Here is a 17,653-nt window from a genome sequence, read left to right as displayed (position 1 = left end):
TTTAGCAGCTAGTCTGTGTACACGTTTGACCCCTCTTGATTTTTGGTTACACAATTGGTGAAGGAAAGAAATGCTTTCACCGTCCAATTCTTTGTCTTTTATGGAATTTGTCCGGGAGAAATTGAGAGGATGTATTATCAGTCTCTGTTTGTAGCGGTACAACTATACAATCAATCGATTTAGATCGGTAAAAATCCTCATGAGTCAATTCGATGACTACTTGGTTGACTGCACTAGACCCGCGTATGAATATGCAAGATTTTCATATTTTTTTTCAATGCTTGCTTGGTGACTGGATCATGGTTAATAATGAAACGGGATTAGAGAAACCAGTCCCAATTTAGCAAATCAGTCAATAATCTCGCTCGATCGACATCCTTAGCAATGGAACACGCGAGTGTGTGTTAAAGTATAATTTTGAATTAGGAATGAAAAAAAGGATAATTTTCAGCTCTTTTTTGCTGTAGCATGTTTGAAGTGGATGAGAAGCGGATAGGTTACAGTAATCCGCCATTCTATTCTTCCCACTCCTTTTCATCTACACCTTCCATGCTGTCCTGTTCGAGTTTCTTGTTTACAGGCATGCGAGCGCTGACAGCATTTTTTATCTAAAAAAGATTTTTTTTAAATGTTAGTTGTTTTTGTTGTTAAATTTAATGAGTACAGGGTGGCATCGTAAAAGTAATACACTTTGTTTAAGAAATCAAATTGAAAATTGGTTTGATTTATCTTTGGAATCGTTTTAACCCTATTTCAGGCAACCGGCTTCACGGGTAGCCAAATCAATTATAGTTGCGTTTTTCTCCGATTCTGGGAGTTCCAGCTATCTAGGAAAATAAAATTTATATGAGCTAAATTCCAGCTATCTTGATCTGTATTTTTTCTGAATTGGATAAATCTGTTTTTTAGAATTCATTTTTTTTCCTATACCTCTATTTCAGGCAACCGGGACTTCCCCAGAATCCTGTCAACTTGGGGGCTTATAACTTTTGTAAACGTAATCCAAACTTAGTGCTATTTTTTTAATTTAAATTATGACGGCTTGGGCTGTATTGTCAAATCGTAGTGCTATATTCATTCTATAACGGTTTTTATTTAAACAAAAATACCTTCAACTTTTTAACTCACTCATATCATTAAAAAATCTGAAAATAATCAAATTTTATCCGTATTTTACTGTACTGTACTGTAAATTGTATGAAGAATTTTGTTGTCATATATTATTTTTCTTCTTCTTCTTGGCTTAACGACCTCTAAGGTCATGCCGGCCATCAAAATGGTTTACTCGACTGCCGATACCACGTAGCTGGTTAGTCAGTCCTCACTAGGGGGGGACGGTCCGGATGGGATTTGAACCATGGTCCTGTCATTTGAAGACCGGCGCTGCTGTTGAGGCAGCATATTTAATTTAATAGAAAGCAACAGAGTTTAACCGACTATGCCCCGGAAAATACCAAGAATAAGGAGTAAATGCATGATCAATATGTTGACAATACGGCATTGTACCGTCATAATTAATTGCAAATAAGAAAGAAGCAAAGCAGATTTAACTTTCATCAGAATATTGCTTTGATATTGGATTACGTTCAAATAAGTTACAAACCTTCAAAGCTCCCTGGCCACCCGGGTAGCCCGGTTGCCTGGAAAGTGAAGTTTTTTGCTGGTTTCCCGGGACAGGGTAAAATAACATATTTTTTCTTATTCCTGTAGAACGGTCGGCCTGACCTTTATTGCTGGTTAAAAAAACATCTATTAGTACTAAACTTGCTGTACCGTTGTGGACGGAAGAAACGACGAGAACGAGAGTCAGAAGATTGGACGATGATCGGCACTCGTAGGATCAAGTTGTGTTTTTTGAAAACGTGGTTTGATGCAAATGACTAATTTAGAACAAGCGAACAGAGCGATAGTGTGATTAAATAAAGAGATAAAAGGACAAAAATCTGGCCCATCCTTTACCCACCCTGAATGGAAAAAACCCACTTGTATTTCGCATAATTTATTTCAAATCATTTCCCATTGCGCCTAGTAACGGCTTGAAGACGCTTTTGAAAATCGTTGCAGAGACTTCATCCGGCACTTCGTCCCATACATTAAACTACTGTTTCTTGAATCAGTTGAAATTCACATATTTGGCGTCGCCCAACTGTCCAAGCATGTATCCCTATATGCCGAAGTCCAACAGGTTCAAATCAGGTTGTCGCTTAGTAACGGTTAGTAACGGGATTCAAGAGACGGTTGTTTATGATATGGGAAGAAATGACGGACGAAGAATTTCCATCTACAGGCATCTACAGGCCGTTATCATGAGCACAGGTGAAAGATTTGAAATAAATTGAATGAAATGCAAGTTTAACACTAATAGAGGTTATTTAAATTGATTCCGAAGAGAAATCAAAACTGTTTTCAATTTTTACGATTTCTACGATTCCACCCTGTACAATAGTCCGATTTTACCTGCTCTTGAACATGCTCGGGAGCCTTCGCAAATGGTTTCTGTATACCCTGCGGCATTGAAATTGGTTCGGATTTTTTCGAAGGTGTGGTCGTGACAGTTGGTTGAATCGAAGACACTGGAGAAAAAGGAAAACATAAATTAGATTTGTTCTTCCACGCAAGTAATAAAAAGGTAAGGCAATGACTACTAACGCGTATCCATGCCGTCTGGTTTCAAGCTGATGCGAGTGGGTGTTACGTCCTTGCCGGCAAACCATTCGTCTCCGGTGAGCGTCGGGCGCCACAGCACTTTCGTCGGTGGAAAGAGATCGTCTTGGAAAAGCTCGGACTTGATGCGCGGTACCTTGAAGCTCAGTGGCTCAACCGTACCATTCGTAAGCCACAGAGCGCGAGCAAACTCGACCGACGCCACATCGCAGTGGTTCTTGGTCAAGAAGCTGAGCCCTTGCGTGAGTGTGGTGCAGCGATGGTGGGATAGAGGACAGATGAATGGTGCCTCGTCGGTTATCTCAAAGCAGTAGATTGTGCTGTCGCCTTTGCCGGTAGCAAACAGCGTTGAGCTGTCTTCGTCGTAGAACGGCATCAGGATGGCGGGAGAAACATCCAGTCCAACCATACCCATCGGAGCATTCAGATCGTTCAGCTTGTAAACGTAGATCTGTCGTTCGGAGACCCTGCAACAAGCAAAAACGCAGATTTGAAGTAGAAGAAAATATATGTTGGTGAGGGTGAATAGCAAAATCCGGTACAAAATGTTACGTACTTATCAAATCCGGTCACCACCAAATATTCTCCCTCGAGCGCCCACACGATACGGGCACCCCGTGTACCAACTGGGCCAGTACCTTCCTTTATAGGTTGCGTCGATTTGCGTGGCTCGTACACGCGTATGCGTCCATCTTTCGATACGGTAGCACCATAACGGCCACACGGGCTCCAGGAGAAGCAAAAAATTTGATCAGTGTGCCCATGCAGACTGTACTTCTCCCCCATTGTTGCTAAGTCCCACAGCTTCATCACCATGTCGGTGCTTGCCGTCAGCAGCACGTTCTGGGCCAACGGGTGGAATCGCATGATATAAATTTTATCCGTGTGCGCAACCAGCAGCGCTTCTGGTTCGTTTGTCGGCTCGGTCAGCCCTCCGACGGGGATGCGCCAAATCTTAACCGAACCATCGTCGCATGCCACCGCAAGCCTGTACGGGTCAAACGGATCCCACTGGAAATCCATGATGTTCTGGATATTGACCAGCGTCGGGATGACGCCATCAGGCAGCCGGCCCGGATCGTTCAATTCCAGTACGGCAATCTTGCCTCCCGCCCCAGCGATAGGTACCGCCACACGCTCCGCATTCGCCTGGAAGCCATCACACTCGCCCGGTATTTGGCGGCTGAGGTTGCGAATGTTTTCAATGTGCGTACTTTTATGGCCGGGAGTTCCCTTCAGGTGTCGAAACTTGGACACGCGTCCGAACACGGTTGAAGTGCGCTTGGAAGCAGCATTGTTATTGGCACCTGTAGAAGAGACGCCAGCAGTACTGTTGCTGCGTTTCACGATGTCCGGCATATTTTCTTTGGAGAGATCACTGCGATTGCGCAGAAAGTCCGCGCTCGGTGGTGGCATGAGATCTGTATCGTCAGAGCTCGTTTTTTGTTCACCACGAGCTTTCAGCGAATCAAGGCGTCTAGATATCGGGCCAGCGTAAGTATGAAGGAAGTAAAGCTGTTGTTAGGACATATGTAAAAAACAGACAATAATAACTAGTTACCTGAATGGTGTTGGTGAGCTAGCCTTTTCGTCCTGTACGCTCTGTGAACGACTTTCGAACATGCGTCGTCGTTCTGCGAGGCTCGTGCGTTGAGCACTCATCCGCTCGAATTGATTTTTAGCATCATCTGAGCCTAAATCAAACTGATCGACAGACTCCGAAGAAGTATGACGTTCAAAGATCTACGAGCGAAATATTAAGAAAAACATATAAATTAGATATCACTTTGTATTGAATTTTAGGCTTGCTACAATTAGAAGCTATGTTTCTAACTAAAATAGCACGGTAGCATAAACAGTATGTAAGGGACAGTAAAACACACACAAAAATCTATATTTTAATTATTGAAGCGCATTATGTAACCTTTTCTTGTTCACCAGGCTGTTGCGCATTCAGCAGACAATCAGCAGTCCCGTGGGGCAGTGGGCCGGGGCAAAAGATGGGTGGTTAGTTTGGTTGGGAAGTATAAAAAAATAGTTGCTTGATTAATTGCAATCGATGCTAACATATGAATTTGCCGCTTTGATTAGAAAATACGTAGGTTTTCTAGGTTTTCTGGAGGAGTTCCCATCACTTTTTCCACTTACCTTTCGTAGCTCAGCATGTGGAATCTGACGCGTGTCGATCTCACACTGGTCCATTGGTTCGTCGGATGTTTTGCCAAAATCGGTTGGACTGCTGTGTTTGTGTTCCTGTTCCGGTGCTATGGTAACTGTATTACCATTTGTTTCTCCATGAATGCCATCACCCGCCATCATTATCTGTGACGGTGCTGATACCGGGCTTTCTTTGTCGGTTGTTCCCGGATCTACTCCCGGTACGACCGGAACGCTGAACACCTTGTCGAAGGAAAAATCTCCTGTTGCCCCCGAGCTGCAAAAAGGTTTTGGTCCCAGACGTGGCTGAAATTTTTACATACACAAAAAAAAACTAGAGTGAAACGGTATGTTCTGGGCATAGGCGAAATTTCAAGATCTGTCTAAACAAACACCAATTTGCAAAACAAACAAAAGATATACATGTGTAGTGAGAATAAAAAAAAAATGATACAGCGATTCAGAACTATTATCTAAGGGTTAGGTTGTGTTATGGTGGATGAGCGGCATGCTGATTTCAATACAGCAAATGTCAAATGGAATGGACAACATATGTGGTATGCAATAATGTGTGAAAGGATGATTAAAGCACGCCTGTGTTAACCTTGTATCCGCTGGTAGTGCGTGGTCGCGCAACTGGACGGGGAGCGACGGCAACATTCGATGTGGCCACCAAGGACGTAGATACGTCTTCGATGGTACCACCCGCTGTCGCCGACAGCTGTTCCGAGACCGAGTTGTTGCGCGAGGTCCTTGGCAGCGGTTTCGGAGGGGTCGTTTCGCCCGCACGTACGTCCGTCTCCGAATCGAAGGACGAGCAAGACGTTTCCCGCTGTTGATGATGATGGTTATCGTTCCCATTCTTCTCGGCGGCTAGCTGTGGCTGAGGGTTGCCATCCTCGTCCTTTTCTTTGTGGGCGGCAGATATCTCCCGGAAGCGTTGCTCCAGCTCACATTTTTCCGTGTGTGACTGTTGGTCCATGTGCTTGATCTTCTCCTTGATAGGTACGTACGTCGCCTTTACGATTCCCTTTTCGCGCTCAATTCTATCAGCCGTACAGATGTTAGTGGATGATTTCGTACTACGCATCTTGTTCGCAATATTGTTCACCACCTCGTTTAGCGGTCCACGGAGGACCTTCACATTCGGAAGGATGTTAGCAATTAGGGAAATATAGATGGATTGTTTTCATACAGTGTGTAGAGCACAAGTAAGTTAGACGAGATGAAAAGCGAAAAGAGAGGAAAAGATAGGAGTACGCATGTTTTAGTGGGTATGATATAGACAATCACAAATTAGGCAACACGCAAAACATTCTCGTTACCGATAGAAAGGATTACGGAATACATCAAACTAAAGTAGAGCACAGGGCAATGAATGGTTTGATTGTTGCTACAAATGCACGATTTGCATCGTAGCGCGGTTTGATGTTCAAAATTTGAATGTAAAATAGAAATTTTGAAATCAAAACACCACCATGCATGGTATCTAAAAGCATTACTAAAATGAATAGAGCTCGCTACCAATCGAGCCAAATTAAAATACGCAGACAGACAGCTGCCAGTTAAACCTACAACGATTGGTGCATCGCCGAGTTCGCGCTTTGCTGGATCCAGGCTGATTTTTGGAACCGGTGTGTTGGCACCGTCAAGCCATTGCGTAGCAGTCAGCTCACTCTTGTAGCCGTTCGTTTCTGGATAGAGATCGGTATGAAAGTCGCGGTACGTCTGAAATGTAGAGAAAGAGAACCGTTATTACCCGATGTGCTTAGTGTTTTTGTTAGAAGCATTGTGCTCCACTACTAACCTTTCTTGGCACCTGGTACATAATCGGTATGACCGAGTTGGAAGTTAACTGCATAATACGGTTAACTTCACCCTCCATCACCTTGAGCGCACGTTTCGGCACCAAACAGGCACCCTTCGTCTGTTCTCCCGAATGGCGGATGCCCTCGATCAAGTACGGGTCCTTATCCGTCACCTCCAAATAGTTGATCGTCGTATCGCCCTTCCCGGACAGGAACAGCATGTTGGTGTCAGGATCGAATAGTGGCATCAGGATGCCGGTGGAACAGTCAAGCTCGAGCGTTTTTTCCGGTATCGAAAAGTTACGCAGATCGCGAATGATTACTTGACGCAAACGGGCTGCATCGAACCCGGTGCTGAGCACACGGTTCTGTTCGCCGAGCCAGACCACACGCGAATCCTTGATGCTTTGGTGGCTTTCGGCGGCTAGGGTAATCGGTGTACTAGCGCGTGGATCCATTACGCGCAACATCTTATCCTTGCAGCTTGTCACGCACAGTCGTCCGTCCTGCTTCCAGCTAAGTGATTGAATCACCTCCGGGTGTTCGTTGTTTGCTGCGCACGCACCGACCGATAAAAGTAAATTAGCATAAACGCATCAATTGATTCACAAAATTACTCACCAAACGCTTCCTGTTGGCACGTTAGATCCCACAGCGTGACACACCCAATCGCGGTGGCAAACAGCAAACAGTCGGCAGTTGGATGAAAGCCGACCGTTTCGACGCGCCGCTGCTTGGTCGAGAAGGTACATTCCGGGGTCGAGATCGATTGCTCGAGACCCTTTTCCGGTATGTGCCACACCTTTACCAGACAGTCCTGTGAGCCGGTTGCGAGCAAACCGTCATGGAAGGGCGAAAAGTCCAGGTATGTTACCGTGTCCGAGTGCGCATGAAGCAATGGCATCGTCTTGCTCTTCCGGCCACAGTCATCGATTGGCAATACCGCCAGGCTGGAACCAGCATGCTCCCAGTTGAACGCAATGAACGCGGCGGATGCGGCGATATTATTGCCGTACGTTTGATACGAACCGACGAAGATGTCGCGGATGCATGCCTCCGGTTTCGGTACGATCGGTGTAGCGTTCTTGTATTTCGACGCCTTAAATCTCCAAGCCATGTTGGGCGATGATATTTGCAAACCCGGCTGCCGTCACAAGTAGTTTTGTATCTAAGAGCGGGATGGGTGGGGGTGTTAAGAACGAGTAAAACATGAAATCATCACATTCAAGGAAGTAAGCACTCGATCGAAACAGGACGCAAACGAAATCTACCTGATCGTATCTTTTAGAGCACAGCGAATCAGTTTCTTGAAGTCAAATTTGAACTACAAAAAATTGGGAAGAAACCGGACGAGGCAAACATTGCGATTATGGTAACTGTGTGCACACACAACCTATATTTGTGTGTGTGAAGAACATCGTTGTGTGTCACCAGTTGGAAGTTTCATCCCGCCCTTTACTCTCAACTGGAAGAAAAGCACCCTTTGCCTTACGTTTCCCGTAGCGCGTGCGCTTTTTGTTAGACACACGCAGAACTTAATTGGAGGGTCTGGCTTGGCAGCGAGGATATCAAATACATATACACACACATGCACTACCGCTTGGTAACTTACAATTGTCGCTTCTCTTTTTCCGTTCCTTTTGTGGTCCTCCACAATCAGCCTGCTACCACCTACAATCGACTACAATGCTTTATGTTGCAACGCGTGAGCAGGAAGGCGAAACTATGCACGATATCTAATCATGCGAGACGAATCAAACCGTGGCGAATGAAATATCACAGGAACAAAAAAACACAGAGTACTAGATTAAACTTATCGCACAAAGAAATTTTCCTGTGACATTTACGAATGTAAGCCATTTTAAAATTGGCTAGGCTAAATTTATGCTAGAAAATGCATCGGTGAACCATTATTTGCTCTTGCAATAATACAGAAAACAAAAACGGGATTTTGAAAAAATAAAGATCGGAAGACAGCTGTGTTGGTTTAAAGGTCTTTCTGTTCCGATTGTCTTACATTTTTTCAAATCGTCTTAGGTGACAAGTGCTTAGGATTCGCTTTGTCTTTTCGCTCTCGCTCTCTTTCGCAAAAAAAAACCAAAGCGGGACGCACCTTGGGATTGGGGTTTCTTGACCGATTTATGGTAAATTTACAAAATTGAGCTTTGTTTTGTAAAAAAAAAGCTTTTAATACTTCAGACAACGCCAAATTATCGTACGGTGCATTATTTTTTTTTGCGGCAGATTGCACGGAGAAAAGACAGTCACCCAGTTAGTCACTGGAAAATGAGAGACGAGAGAGAAAATGTTTTCGTTTTTCTTTCGCGAAATGGTCCAAAAAGCGAAACCGGCCGGTGTTAGGGCGGAACCCTTTTCTATGTGTTGTGTTTTGGGGGTTTTCGCTCAAATGCTAGAGAAACTGTTTTCGAGCCAGTTTTTTTTTTTTGGTTTTTAGGTTGGCCATTGAAGTGTATTGCAGTTTCCGTGCACTATTAAAAATGATATTAAACCATGGCACTGGAAAAAGCTTCAGGATTTCTTTTGTTTAAAAGATAGAACAATGTAGAAAAAATGCCTTTTTACACACATGGGCTCGTATACGCTGGGAAGAACATAATTACTTCTTCATCTCAGCTTCACCATGCCGTTTTTGTTATGCTACCCTTTTCCACATAGCCCTTTTCCCTTTAGCCTAGCCTTGGGCGCCTCCACAACAGAGCTTAGGTTTCACGCTAGCTGAACTATTAAAAATAAATGTTACCTTTTTGTATTATATTCCACAAGATAATGCCGGCTGCTTTGAGTTCGCTTGAGTGCTGATTGGTGAGGATGGATAGGTTTTCCGCCTGGTTTTTTCGGGGTGGGTTTTGGACTTTGCTGTCTTTTGTCCCGTGTCTACTCGTTCGCAAAACACACTCTCTTGCAGAATATGGCAAAGAAAACTTTGCAAATGAATCACGGAACCCACGGAACACACTACACACTACACACACACAATTTACCCGGGCGGGCTTTGGCTTTTTTGTTGCGTTCCTGTCCTTTGGTCACTTGTTATCTGAAGACGCCCAAAACTACACTCCATCCGCGACTGCTTTTGTTTCGGAAATGAACCAGCCTGCTCTGATGATGCGCTGCCCTTTTCGCCTGCGAGATGCTGCGGTGCTTGTATGTGTGTGTGTGTGTGTGTGTGTGTGTGTGTGTGTGTGTGTGTGTGTGTGTGTGAGAGAGAGAGAGTTTCGTGTGTAGAAAACGCCGAGTATGCGCCTGCGCATGTGTTGGTGATGAACACCACCTCACTAGCATCACCTTCAAACCTTTGCTGATGGTGGTGATCAGGGTGATTATAGTCGGAGGTAAACTCTTGGATCTGTCAAGCTAGCCATATTGAATTTTATTTTGACAATAATGGTGAATGTTTGTTTACGATCTTCAGCGTACGTGTAGGAGATAGGAATCATATGCTAAGAAGCTTGTTCTTAATGTTCAATCGACCAAAAAAAAATATTTATTTATTTATAATCCCACCAAAAAAAAAAAAAAATTATTATAATATTTTAAGATAAACTAATCCGTATTTGTTGTGTTCCAAGTTAGAAGAACTTTTACATTTTCTGCCGGCCCGATACAATCGGGTAGATATCTATCAGATTCTGGCCTTTCTCGAAAAGGAAAAGTTTATAGAGTGGGAGTAGAGAGGATCTGCTAATCATACCATTTTTATCTTTTATTTCGATTACCACCGACAATAGTAACTGTAGTTTTCGGTAGGCTTTGTGTGGTATGCAGCCGTTCGGGGAAAAAAAACGAAAACTCTTATTAATTTAAATTATTTTGATAGGAAATGGTCTTATATTGAATTTTAATCAATCGAAGAATTTTTCTATATACTTGGTTTAAGTTTTAAAATCAATTTTTAAGAAGTATTCGTAAAAAAGGTAACATTAGCAAATTTGCTCCAATTTTGCGTGTTGGCCTTTTCTTATTTCGTAATGACGTCTAGGCCGTATTCCTAATGCGTATTGGCCTTGCGAATGAAGATTTTCAAACACTATTAAAAGGTGTAATTCGTTAGAAACGCATGTTTAGAACTCTTTTCAACTTAGCTCCTGCTTAGCTCAAGTTTTTCATCAGAAATGGTTTAATGATTTTTTTATGTTGCTTAATATCATTTTAAAACTACCTAATTTTTAACTACCAGACCAGAAGACACTTGATAATCGCACTCGAATCACCCAGAATTGAAGAAATCTCACAGGATTAATCTGACAAAAAGGGAAATTTACCATTAACCTTTTTGTGACAGTCTTAAAAGTAAAAAAATCTTTATTGGGTTCTACAATCGAAATAAGCTTTGAATAAAATTTTTAAACATTTTAACTACAAAAAACTACGCTTCATTTTTGTTTATGCACCAATTTGCTTAATTACGAAATCCGTCAAACTCTCAAGATTCGCGCAAGATTCGCTCAAGATGCGCAAGATTCGAATTTGACGAATCAACCTTAAGAAACAGTTAAAAAAATATTAGCTTCGCAAGTATTTTTTTTATAAATCTACTTGTTTTGCCAGTTTGTTGCTGAAAACTGATACATTGCCGATATCTGGTATAGTTACATTGGCAAAGATTCAGATTTTTTTATATTTTTGAAATGTACTTCTAATTCGATAATCAAATTAGTATCCCTATTTTCTAAAACCAACCTACACGGATAGGTTGTACTTTTTGTATGGGAGTTTACATTTTTCGGGATTAAAAAATTTATTAAATTTTTATCAGCCGGTCTTATTTGAATGAAATTTTGAATAAAGTGGTGAATAGTGAACTGTCGATCTAACAAATGAGAACTTAAAAAAAATTCTTCTTTTTATTTTTCACTCCCAAAGCTGTAATCTACATGCTTCTACGATAAGCATTGTTCGATAAGCAGAGCTTTTTTAGAAAATTGGCAACCTTTGTGTTGTAAAACTTATTTATTTTGTTTGAATCAGCCGTAAACATTTCTTATGTAGGGCTTTCGTAGTGTAGTATAGTGGTAATACGATATGGCTTCAAATATGACTCATAATGATCATATTTTATAATATTTTTTTCATTATTTCGTCCATTTCTTAGTGACCAATCGTGTAAATTTATTTTAATAGTTTTTATTTTATAACGCGAGTTTGTTTTCTAAGAGATTCAATGCAAGACCGACATACGTATAGGGGTGAAAATATTTTGCCATTTATTCTCTTCCATATGCCATTGTAATAACGCAAGCAATTATTATACAAAAGTGAATAACATGCCCTTCGTTTGAATTGTTTGGAACTATAACAAAAACATGAGAATAATTATCGTACATTTCTTCGGCTATTTTTATTGTCTGTATAAATTGATTGTATGATTTATGTAAAATGAAGTAAAAACAGTACGCAGACTTATTTTGATGGTAATTTACTTTTCACAATTACTTAATAAAAAAATATAGATCATATAAAACGGCGATGCGATTTCCACGGTTCTGTAAGGGTGTAGGTGTAAGGGTGTATTTTTGGTCATTGAAATGAAGGTTAACCCTCTGGAATATTCAACAGAAGCTTCGGTTCACAATCAATCAAAAGGATGTCGTATCCCTGTTTATTTTCTCCATGAATGGCACTGACCAATGTGATTTAGAGTACAATGAGCTTCCCAATTGTTGCCACATGCATTAAAAAGTACCACAAAGATGGAGAAGATGTGTTGTTATCTACTCGAAACGTTTGGGGATTCTGGCGGATCTCAAGAAACCAACCTAAGTTTGCCTCTGTACCGTTCCGATCGCACTTTTCTCGATCAATTTGAAGAAGAGAATCTGTCTCATTGATTGCATGTACAAATTCAGGGATTCATTGATTAAATAAGGGAACTTTCTTCAAAAAAAAAGGTCAATAAATGAATTTTTGATACTTTTGTTTGAAGTGGTGGCAAAAGGCCGCAAAATGACGAGGATTTATTTAAATTATTTTATTTATTGTATGAAACTTATTTTAAAGGATTTATCAAAGAAATCAATGCAATTTGATTAGTTACAGTTTCATTTACCGTTTGATCTTGCCATGCATTTGAAAAGAGTTGCTTTTTTAAATACATACGTTATCAATGCTGTGATTTGTTTATTTATGCAATAAGGACATTCTTCTTCTTTGACTCTACAACCTCGGGAGATATTGGTCGGCTTGTACTGACTTCCTTCGCTCGATTAGACTCATAGCCATATAGTCAGACTTGCGTACGGAGATTGTACCAGGTTCTAATCTAATGTATTGCTTCGGAATGAATTCAAGCTTGAAGCACGAATCAAGACTATTCGTTTTAACTATTACCAAGAAGGTGTTTGAATGATTCATTAGCACTATTTGGACAACAGTTAAGTGTACTACTAATATCAATGTATTGCGTTTGACAAAACATAATGCTTTCGGGTGTGCATATGGCAATGCAATATAAATTTATTTTAAGCAATACGGCCTGGTCGTCCTTTATGAATTAAAAAAAAATAATTTTACCCTATTCAATGCGCGGTAGAACCTACCTTTGTACCCGTAAACTCCGGTGTGTCCACAAATTGTAGTATGCATGCAAATTCTGAGATGCATGGAAACTCTGAGATGCACTTAAACCTTAAATATTTTTATTCCATTGACAGTTTGGTCGTAATCCTAATAACTAAAAATACCAATGTTGAACATTTTCATTACTTGGAACACATTTCCAACAATGTTTCAACTATGTTTAACATACTCATTGATTGTGTAATAGATGCTAACATTTCCTATCGGCTGCCATGTGTTTACAAATCGTTTCTTTGTCCTGGCGAATTGAAAAAATCGCAAATACGCACGATGTTTAAATTCTTCATTATGTGAATTGTACAAATGAAAATATGAAAAGTGTCCTAGTGGCTATTCAAAAAAGCCCCGTCCCGGGTCCCGGATTGTGGTAGTATTTTTTGTATTTCTTCTTCATGTGCTTGTGCTAAAAGTTTAGAATCTTTTATTTTTCCATCGCCAATTCAATACTTATATTTTCTTAATGCAAACACGTCTGCGCACCAATCCCTCTTCTTTTTGGCGTTTCGTGAATAATCGCAGAAATTCACATCACATTCTCTCCTACATGACCCTTGGAGCGATTATTGTTTCGCTCCGAAATATGTGGCCTTTTTGCTGAAAATTAAGGCAGTGTGTTTGCGACTCCTGCAGTTACATTGCATCCCTCTTAGCGTACCGATTATTCAAACGGCACTACGCAATCTTAAGCTCTTAAACCCCCTCCCACCTCCCCTTTCTCTCCTTCCTTTCTCTGCTCGCTATTACTAAGGCGGAGAAGAACTTTGACTTTTGTGTGCGACGGACTCGGACTCGCGATGAGAACGGAACAACGTGATTGCTAGCTGAGCGAACCAACATCTTTTCTTTTTTATATCTTATGTATAAATATCTGACTGCACTGGTGAACACTGCACGCAGGCAGATAAATGTGTGTGCTGTCCTAACAATTGTTTGTTTTGTTACATTCCCAAATGGCAAAAAGTCGGCAATAGCCAAAACATCAGAAACCGGAAACAATCAACTAGCCTTCACAATAGCCACAGCAATAGTACCGGACCAATCAAAATTACACCCATATGAACAACCAACATGCGACAGCCAACATAGGACTGGACATCAACCATGAACCATAAATAAATAAATAAATAAATAAATAAATAAATAAATAAATAAATAAATAAATAAATAAATAAATAAATAAATAAATAAATAAATAAATAAATAAATAAATAAATAAATAAATAAATAAATAAATAAATAAATAAATAAATAAATAAATAAATAAATAAATAAATAAATAAATAAATAAATAAATAAATAAATAAATAAATAAATAAATAAATAAATAAATAAATAAATAAATAAATAAATAAATAAATAAATAAATAAATAAATAAATAAATAAATAAATAAATAAATAAATAAATAAATAAATAAATAAATAAATAAATAAATAAATAAATAAATAAATAAATAAATAAATAAATAAATAAATAAATAAATAAATAAAAAAATAAATAAATAAATAAATAAATAAATAAATAAAAAAATAAATAAATAAATAAATAAATAAATAAATAAATAAATAAATAAATAAATAAATAAATAAATAAATAAATAAATAAATAAATAAATAAATAAATAAATAAATAAATAAATAAATAAATAAATAAATAAATAAATAAATAAATAAATAAATAAATAAATAAATAAATAAATAAATAAATAAATAAATAAATAAATAAATAAATAAATAAATAAATAAATAAATAAATAAATAAATAAATAAATAAATAAATAAATAAATAAATAAATAAATAAATAAATAAATAAATAAATAAATAAATAAATAAATAAATAAATAAATAAATAAATAAATAAATAAATAAATAAATAAATAAATAAATAAATAAATAAATAAATAAATAAATAAATAAATAAATAAATAAATAAATAAATAAATAAATAAATAAATAAATAAATAAATAAATAAATAAATAAATAAATAAATAAATAAATAAATAAATAAATAAATAAATAAATAAATAAATAAATAAATAAATAAATAAATAAATAAATAAATAAATAAATAAATAAATAAATAAATAAATAAATAAATAAATAAATAAATAAATAAATAAATAAATAAAGAAAGAAAGAAAGAAAGAAAGAAATAAATAAATAAATAAATAAATAAATAAATATTGAAACAGGCATTTGTTCGCGATATACCTACATCCATTATTGTGCAAACTAGAAGCAAAATGCAACAGTCCTGATCATTTGGTTAATGACTACGCATACGATATTTCTATCATAATAACTGATGCTCACAGAATAGAAATCATAAAGGAATCATTAGAAGAATTCGAAAAAATATCGAGGGCAAAACTCAAAACAATGAAATTAGTATCGATGGATATAGATCCTACAGAAGTAGGATTACGACCGAGTGGATGAACGAAGCCAAAACGTTTTTACCATTAAAACTCTGATATATTTATGCTCCGTTATGATTATAAGTATGTTTTATTTGGCGAAAAAAAAGTTTCCTACTTTGTATGATCAAACGGTGGCCTTCATTTCAATTAGCATTAAGTAAAGCCAAAGATCGGCTAAATTTATTAAAACCTCTATTGAAACTCAAAACATTATTATTCATCGAAAATATACTGTTCAACATAATATACATTTCACAGTTCACATTTTCTTTGGAGGCTCAAAAGCGGTTGTAACTTGAATGCCTTGCAGCCCAATTAAGGGGTTATTGCACGAAACAAAATTCATTTTGGATTTTATCTGTCATGACGAGCTTATGACATCAAAATACCTTCCGCTCATGTGGTAACACATTCATCAGATTTGGTATTCCGGTTTCAAAATTTGAACAGAAAAATTTTTTTTCGTTAATATGCGCGCTCAAAAAATCACAAAATACAAATTACATGCTATCTCTTACTGTTTGCCATCAATCCGGGACAAAAACAACGCCTCGTATTCCATTTGACTGATATTTGACTCCCAAAACCAAATCTGAATTGTGTTTCAAGAATATATGCCGAAGCCGATGAAAGTGTTTTCCATTGCATGTTTACAGGCTTTATAGGCATGTTGCAGTCGCATACATCTGCGACTGCATCATTTTTGTGTGGGCTCTTGTCAACTTGGATTTTCATGATAAATGATAATCATTTTTTGAAACAACTCGTATCTTGAAAACATACTGTATTATTTTTATCAATTTCTGAACAACGTGTAAACATTCCTTAAGCTGCAGCCATACTGTCAACGATGAGCTGTCAAAGTGACCAATTTGTATGCGAATACAAGTTCAACGGTTTTACAAAGTGCTATCCGCGGATATTGCGATCGAAAAATTTAGTTTGTGCTATTGTCTAAAACGGAGCAGAAGCAGAAACGGAAGCAAACGACATTTGCAAGGAGACAGTAAGCCACTGAATAGTCTGACCAAGCTTAGGACGATAAAGCTAACCGATTTTTCTTTGCCGCTTTTTTTTCAGCTGCTGAAGGAATTGGCAAACGCATGGGGCAATGTAAGTAAAGGGAACTCCATTCTGTTATTATTAAATTTCAATGCATGCATTCTGATTGCCCGAGGCGGGGACTGGTCGGTGGTGTAGGGACAACGCCTGTCTTCATACGACAGTACCGGGATCCGTATCCGGGACAGTACCATCTTGCACGTTCCACCGCAGTAAGGATTGACTATCCAATTACGTGCTGTCTGGGTCGTTGAGAAGTCAAGAAGAAGATTCTGTATGCCAGCCAAATGCCGTAATTGATTGAACTATTGCTTCGCATTACAGCTTATGAAGAGAGGTTATGTCTTATAACCTCTCATTACAGCTTATGAAGAGAGGTTATGTTACCCATTAGGCGACAGGATATGCATGGTTTTCTGCACTGCATGGTATATGCAGTGAGAATATATCTGACTTTTTTTTTATTCGGAATGAATGCCCTGCTATTTTCTTCCATCCCTGGTAACAATGAGGTTCATTTCATCATGACCTCTCTTTCATTTTTTATGCTCTGTCTCCCTCTTCTCGGACTTAGCGTTTGAGGCGAGTTAGTATAGTGCAGAGTTCCGTAAAGCACCAGGAAGGCTGACCGTGAAGGAGAAGAATCGTAGTGTTGACGGATCACGATCACAGGCCACGTCACGGTTGACGATCGCGAGATAGTATCTTTTAATCAGACAATCAGAAGTTCTAAAGCGATCCATAATGAAGCTCTTCATTCCTTCCTCAGATATGTGTGGAGATACGTGGGTCGAGGACCCAGGTCCTTGGATTGACGGCGGGAATAAAACAATCAAAGACTGTTGAGAAATCCTTAGCAGTACCGGTAAGTAAGGAATTACAAGCATTTGATGAGAAGGCATGAGGTGTATCACGGTCGTCATTGTTTGTACGAAGGTGCATCCG

The 17,653-nt window shown here is 38.6% G+C and overlaps 1 protein-coding gene across 1 annotated transcript; it reads right to left on the bottom strand.

Moving 5' to 3' along the window:
- Nucleotides 1–515: 515 nt before the first annotated feature.
- LOC126561915 (coronin-7) lies at nucleotides 516–7,746 on the bottom strand. The gene is made up of 11 exons (XM_050218287.1): nucleotides 7,251–7,746; nucleotides 6,629–7,182; nucleotides 6,397–6,549; nucleotides 5,426–5,959; nucleotides 4,813–5,127; nucleotides 4,589–4,606; nucleotides 4,226–4,407; nucleotides 3,221–4,141; nucleotides 2,650–3,131; nucleotides 2,458–2,573; nucleotides 516–608 (listed from the first exon to the last, which is right to left on the bottom strand). Exons 1-11 carry the CDS (start codon nucleotides 7,744–7,746, stop codon nucleotides 516–518), a joined length of 3,864 nt encoding a protein of 1,287 aa, XP_050074244.1.
- Between the last annotated feature and the right edge of the window lie 9,907 nt (nucleotides 7,747–17,653).

Source organism: Anopheles maculipalpis, chromosome X (assembly GCF_943734695.1).
Source record: "Anopheles maculipalpis chromosome X, idAnoMacuDA_375_x, whole genome shotgun sequence".
Lineage (NCBI taxonomy): Eukaryota > Metazoa > Arthropoda > Insecta > Diptera > Culicidae > Anopheles > Anopheles maculipalpis.
Note: the sequence above shows the minus strand (reverse complement) of the source record. Positions and strands in the feature narration are given on the sequence as shown.

Excerpts from the sequence above, each read along its gene's own strand:
- LOC126561915 (XM_050218287.1), bottom strand. The coding sequence starts at position 7,746 with ATGGCTTGGAGATTTAAGGCGTCGAAATACAAGAACGCTACACCGATC. Across the intron at positions 4,142-4,225 it reads AGCTCACCAACACCATTCAG|ACGCCTTGATTCGCTGAAAG; the intron begins GTAACTAGTTAT and ends CCCGATATCTAG. Across the intron at positions 2,574-2,649 it reads ACCAGACGGCATGGATACGC|TGTCTTCGATTCAACCAACT; the intron begins GTTAGTAGTCAT and ends CTTTTTCTCCAG.